At 46.2% G+C, this 6,000-nt stretch overlaps 1 protein-coding gene across 1 annotated transcript in view; it reads left to right on the forward strand.

Annotated features, from left to right (window-relative positions):
- The window catches only part of MAML1 (mastermind like transcriptional coactivator 1), a 68,704-nt gene extending 66,435 nt beyond the window's left edge, over positions 1 to 2,269 (forward strand). The window contains exon 5 of the mRNA XM_007953414.2: positions 1,302 to 2,269. Within this exon, the coding sequence (XP_007951605.1) occupies positions 1,302 to 2,269 (968 nt within the window). The remainder of the gene's footprint in view (positions 1 to 1,301) is intronic.
- Positions 2,270 to 6,000: the final 3,731 nt, after the last annotated feature.

Here is a 6,000-nt window from a genome sequence, read left to right on the forward strand (position 1 = left end):
TATCAAGTGTCCCATAGAGACTGACCCTCAGCTGTGTGTCCTTGAGGAGACTGGGTGGAGGTTTATATGTACACTAATTGGGAACATGTGGGCATTGAAGTCTGTAGGCAGCTCAAAAGCCTCAGCCTGGGCCCTGATTCCTACTTTAGTCTCATCAAACATTGTTGTGTGGTGTTAATGAGAATGAAATAGGTTGCTTTAGCTCTCTTCTCTTCTTCCACCCAAGTTTTATTTTAGGGGCTAGTGGAGAAAGGGAGGGAGGATGAGAAACAAAGTACTCAGTTATGGCCAATGCCAGAACAATTACTCTCCTGCCCACAAAACCTGATCTCAGTTAATGGTGTCATCATTCATCCACTGCTAAACCCGGAAGCCCTAGACAGCAAGTTCCCTGGGGACAAGGCCCCTCTCTGTCTCATTCCACACTGTCTTCCAGCAACACCTGCCACAGAGTAGGTTCTCAGTAAATATCTGGTGAATTCATCCTTTCATTCTCACGTATAAACTGTAGGATCTAGGGAAGTGTCTTCACATTTTCCCTCTTCTTTCATGCCCTGCTACCACATTTTATATGCCCCCTCATCTGTGTGTGACTCTGATAGCCTCCTCTGAGTAGAATCTGAGCCACAGTCCCTGTGCAGTTACTGTGGCTTAACTGCCTTGTTCTTGAGCACAGCATCCAAAGCTTTTCCAAATCCGGCCTCAAGTCTCCCTCTGGCTTTATGTCTAACCAACTGGACTCTATCCCCACACTCTAGCCAGCCTCTTCAGGTTCCCCACACAGATGGCCTATCCATATCTCTCTGCCTTTGATACACTCTTTTCTCTGCTAACAATGCTCTTTTTCTCCAAAATGCTTAATTGCTAAACTTACACTCTTTTAAAACCCATTGTATTTGTCACCATTACTATGACGCCTTCTCCAGATCTTCCAGGGCATTCATCCTCTGGTCCTTGCTGTTCCCATAGCTGCTGTGAAGCCTTTTATGACCTTCATTGCACCATATAGAAACTTCTACATCCCAATTGTAGATCCCCAGTGCCAAGCATAGGGCCCACCATGGAACAAAGATTTGCTGGGTGTTTGAAAAGTGAATGAATGGATCCACTGGCTTTCCCTCCTAGAGGGTTCACCCTCCTTTGTTGTCTAAGCCCTGTCATAGTTCTAGGCCTTACTTCATTCCATTCCCGGCTCTTTTTTCCGTGTGTGCCACTGACTATGAGACAAAGCTTTGTGGGCATCACCACCGGCATGGTCAAGAAATGCCAGATTGGTTGACAGAATTTTCTCTTGCTTCTAGGGTCCTCTGCTGTTGTGCCTGGCATGAATAACTTGGGTCCACCCAACCCCAGCTGTCCTCGAGCATTCCCTCCAACTGGGAATCTCATGCCAATGGGCCCTGGTCACAGTGCGGTTTCTTCTCTGCCCTCCAGCTCAGGCCAGCAAGATCGGGGTATGACTCAGTTTGCTGGCTCTCAGAGCAGTATCTATGGCATGACCTCGAGCATAACACAAATGGTTGCCCAGCCCCCCACCCAGGCCACCAATGGACACACCCACATTCCACGGCAGGCCAATGTGAGCCAGAACACCTCAGTCTCGGCTGCCTATGGGCAGAACTCTCTGGGGAGCTCTGGCCTCTCTCAGCAGCATGGTAAGGGTACCCTGAACTCTACTCTAACTAAGGCACAGGTCCCAAGAGTTTCAGCAGCCATGGGAAGCCAGAATCCCTCGTGGCAACATCAGGGAATGCCAAACTTGAGTGGTCAGCCCCAAGGGAGCCCCAGCGTAAGCCCCTTCACTGCAGCCTCCAATTTCCACATGCAGCAGGCCCACCTGAAAATGTCCAGCCCACAGTTCACCCAGGCTATGCCCAGCAGACCTATGGCCCCTATGAGCTCAGCAGCTGCAGCAGGCTCCATGCTGCCCTCCGTGAACACACAGCAGAGGACCAGTGCACCTGCGCCACCACCTCCACAGGGACCCCCACAGCAGGTCCTACCAGGACTGAGTCCGGCTGTGCCTGAGCTGGGGGCCTTCAACCAGAGCCCAGCCCCACAGATGGGGGGCAGGGCGGGGCTGCACTGTGCCCAGGGCTACCCAGTGCGGACTGCGGGCCCGGAGCTGCCCTTTGCCTACAGCGGGCAGCCAGGCAACAGTGGGCTGTCCAGCATGGCTGGGGATACTGACCTGATTGACTCCCTGCTGAAAAACAGGACTTCAGAAGAATGGATTAATGATTTGGATGACCTTCTAGGGTCACAGTAATGGGGAAATATAAGGTGTTCTTGGTATTCATAACCTGTATTTCCTTCCTCAGATTCAAGAAAGAGCAACTACTTTGGACCAAAAGCTCATGGCACAGGGAGCCGGGTGGCGGGTGGAAACCAGAGCCCAGTCTGAGGCCCTGCCCCAGGGCAGGCTCTATGGGCACATGGCTCCCAGGCTAGCAGTTGTGGTATGTCGGGCTGGCCCCAGCCCATCTGCTGGTTTCATTACCTGGTGTTGGGACAGCAAGAGAGTGTTCTAAAGGTGATTTTCTGTCCAGATGACCAAAAATCCAACAGAAACAACAGTGAAACCCCACAATGTCAGGTGTACAAAAAAATCTGTGCCATCATGTTGACTTAATCCAAAGTTTGTCCACTTGCCCAGTTTTGGGGGCAAGTTTTTGTTGAAACTTGTTACATAGTGGAATTATATGCAATTTATAGTGTGGAAAAGGTTAAAAAATGTTTTTAAAAGGGTTTTTTAAACAGATAGGTGGTGGTTTAAATTGATTAAGGACATTGTGAACCTTGGGTATTCTTCCTCTCGTCAACTTTCAGGAGAGGGGGTAGCTGGAAAATCAATCTGTAAGTACAGGCTGCCCTGTAGAGGAACAGGGTGCTGTGAGATTACAGACCTTTTGACACAGAGGTGGTCTCTCCAGCTTCTTCTCCTGCTTACAGTACATTGTTCTTCCTGTTGACATTTAGGAGGCCCAAACCCTAGAGAAGTCCCTTCTTTGCCCTGCCCTTGGTAGCAGAGCCCCAGGAAACCCCCTCTAGTGAAGGAGCACCTGCTTCCAGGGTCAGTGGTGAAACTGAATATGTGGGATTCCTGTGTCCGTTATGTGTTCTGACCTCCAACCTTCTTGAGTTTCTCAGAAAACTTGTATTTAACATGGTAGGAACGTGGTCGTTTCATGATGCACAGATGTTTTTCCTTTACTCTGTCTTCATTTCCCATGACCTTCTGTCTCCCCTTCTTCCTCTCTCCAGGCAACATGGAAAACTTCTTTAGAACAGTGATTTACTAGATTGGAGAGAGAGAAAAGAGTTCAAATTCCTTAGGGAACTGAAGCATTAGGTGGGATCACTCCTCCCCAGAAAGTAAAAGCTTTTGGGAACTCAGAACCTTAGGAGCATTCTGTTTGGTAGGGAGGCTTGTGTGACAGGCCCAGAGAAGGAATTCCACTGCTTTACGACTCTTTTCTGCCTCTTCCCACATCAGATGACTTGCACTTTTTAAGAGAGAATTGCTTTATAACACTAATGTATCCTTTCTAAAGATTCAATCTTTTAGGGTCTATGAATGAATAGACCTTGACTAAGCTAAGAATTTGCAAAATAGAGTATTACACGATGGGCTGTTTGTGAGGAAAACAAAGATGGAGTGAGCACTTCCGTGTAATTAAAGCAAAACAGGAAGCACAGAGTGAGGCCCTTTTAAACACAACATTGGAGAGAAAGTAATACACTGAAAAGAGTGGTTTATTTGCAGAGTGGTCTGCGGAGAGACCTCAACCTCAGTTTTATTTCCCTGAATCAGCAGATCAGTTGAGTATCATGTGTGGAAATGGAGCTGAGGAAAATATTCACATAAACAGCCTGAGTTGCTTTGAGGGGATAGAGGGTTGTACCCACATTTGTAATTATTTTGCACCAGCAGTGCCTTTTTCATTGGGGGTACTTGGACCCTCAGATCCTCTTCTTTAATAGCCATTTCCACCATGGATGGTGTTTGGGCTTTTTCCCCTGTAAACACCCTCCAAGCCTTCCCCCAGATGCTGAATTTAGCTCTCTAAGAAGGGAATGAGTCATAAAGCCAGTGTAGACTCCAACCTCAGATTGAGTTCCCCAATCTGAGGAGAAAAGGGTGACTTCAGCGTGTTTTCTACCAAAAATAGCAGGCAGGGCCTGAGGCTGCTTCTGGATCCTTTTCCTTTCCTGGTCTCCCTGTGGCTGCTGCCCACCTCTGCCCCTGGGGCATTCTGGGGAGGGCAGGACCCCAAGCTCTCTGCCTGGGGTGAGGGGGGTTGGGAAGATAGGCAGTTGGGCTTCTCACTTGCTGCAGCGTCATAGCAATAAAATGTGATTCTTGGGGTTCCCCCAGGGAGCTGCCCGTGGCTTTATTTATGAGTATGGTTTCTGGGCAGTTGGGAGGAGCAACTGCTTCAGTGCAGATCCTCATCTTCCCAGGACCAGGACTCAAAAAGGGTGCTCAGACTTTTGTTATACACATTTGCTTTGTGTAAATAAATGTTTACAATTTTATATTAAAGATGGAATAAGAGTTAGATCTGACTGTATATTTTTTACTTTTATAGATTTTAAAACTATGATCCTTTATTATATGTGTTTTTGGGAAGCTACAATAAGTTTTATGGCAACAGTTGGTATTGTTAACTTTTTATTGTCATCAGAGTACATAAAAATCCTATTAATCCCCTTATTCTTCTACTTCCCTCAACTCTGGTATACGCCAAAAAGAAATCTTTACTTTCCTTGTTTTATCATCATAAAAATAATAAAAGTATTTTGCTAGTATGGAAACGGCCTGTGTGTTTGACTTCACATGAGGTATGCGAGCAGGGTAAAGGGAAGACCTGTGTGTATATATATTTTATTTGGTAGTTGATTTTCTTTTGTGATTTAGCAGCTTTTTTTATTGCTGATGTGGTAGGGGTGTTTGTTTGGTTTGACCCTCAGCATGACTGCTATAATTTGATGATAGCTATTAAATTAGAACTAACATCACTCAGAGAAGCCAGCCTTCCTCTTCTCTTCATCTCCCTGGATCCAGTGTGAGGGAAGTTAGAGTAGGTAATTCAGTTGTTGTTGTAGGCCTTTAACAGTTCAGATGTTTGATTTAAAACCCTCAGAGTTTTTCTTCTCCATGTCCTACTTGATTTTCTTTGGGGTAGAGTTTGGGTTTTTCCTTTTGAATGTCCTCGCAGTACTGTCCCATGGAGCCCTGAAGTACAGGACACTTCGTGGGGGGGGGGGGGGCGTGGCAAGAAACCAGGGCCTGAGCCAGTAGCCAAGGCCCAAGTAGTGCCCAACTCCTCTCTCAGGCTGTGCAGTCGGTCTCGCTTTGCAGAGTCTCTAAGAGCGGGGAGAAGACTAGCTAGCTGACTGGCCTTAGGCAGGCTGGGGTGAAGAAACGGCCTGTGACAGAATCAGAAAGTAAGAATAAAAAGGGGAAAGCATCTGTGACAAATACAAGATCATGTTCACAGCCTTGCTCTGAAAGGTTCAATAAAGGAGAAAGAACTCAAAACTACCCTTAAAATCTTGGCTAAGAACTCAAGCATCGGGGTGGGAGGAGGGTTTGTCTTCCCTAGTGATCATAGAAATGCAAGTTAGAGTGAAACTAAAATAATGCTACTTATCAGGTTAGCAAAGATGGATAATAATCAGTGTGGTGGAACAGACTGCTGCTATACAACTGTTTGTGGTAAGAAATTTTGCAAAATTTATCAAGCTTCTTAAAATATTCATGTCATCTGTCTAACCCAGCAATTCTGTCTTGGAGAAGCCATCCTTGAAAATAATTCTGAATACAAAAATGGTTATATAAGCACAGTGGTGTTCATGGTAGACCTTTTTGTAACTGCAAAAAAAATCTAAATAGGTGTCATAGGGGATGGGTTAAGTAAATTGTGGTACTTCCACTTGAGGAACTGATGCAGTTACCTTAAATATTTACCACAGTTTTGACTCAGAACATGGAAT

The sequence above is a fragment of the Orycteropus afer genome, unplaced genomic scaffold, assembly GCF_000298275.1.
Source record: "Orycteropus afer afer isolate SDZICR_OR568_19922 unplaced genomic scaffold, OryAfe1.0 scaffold00393, whole genome shotgun sequence".
Classification (NCBI taxonomy): Eukaryota; Metazoa; Chordata; class Mammalia; order Tubulidentata; family Orycteropodidae; genus Orycteropus; species Orycteropus afer.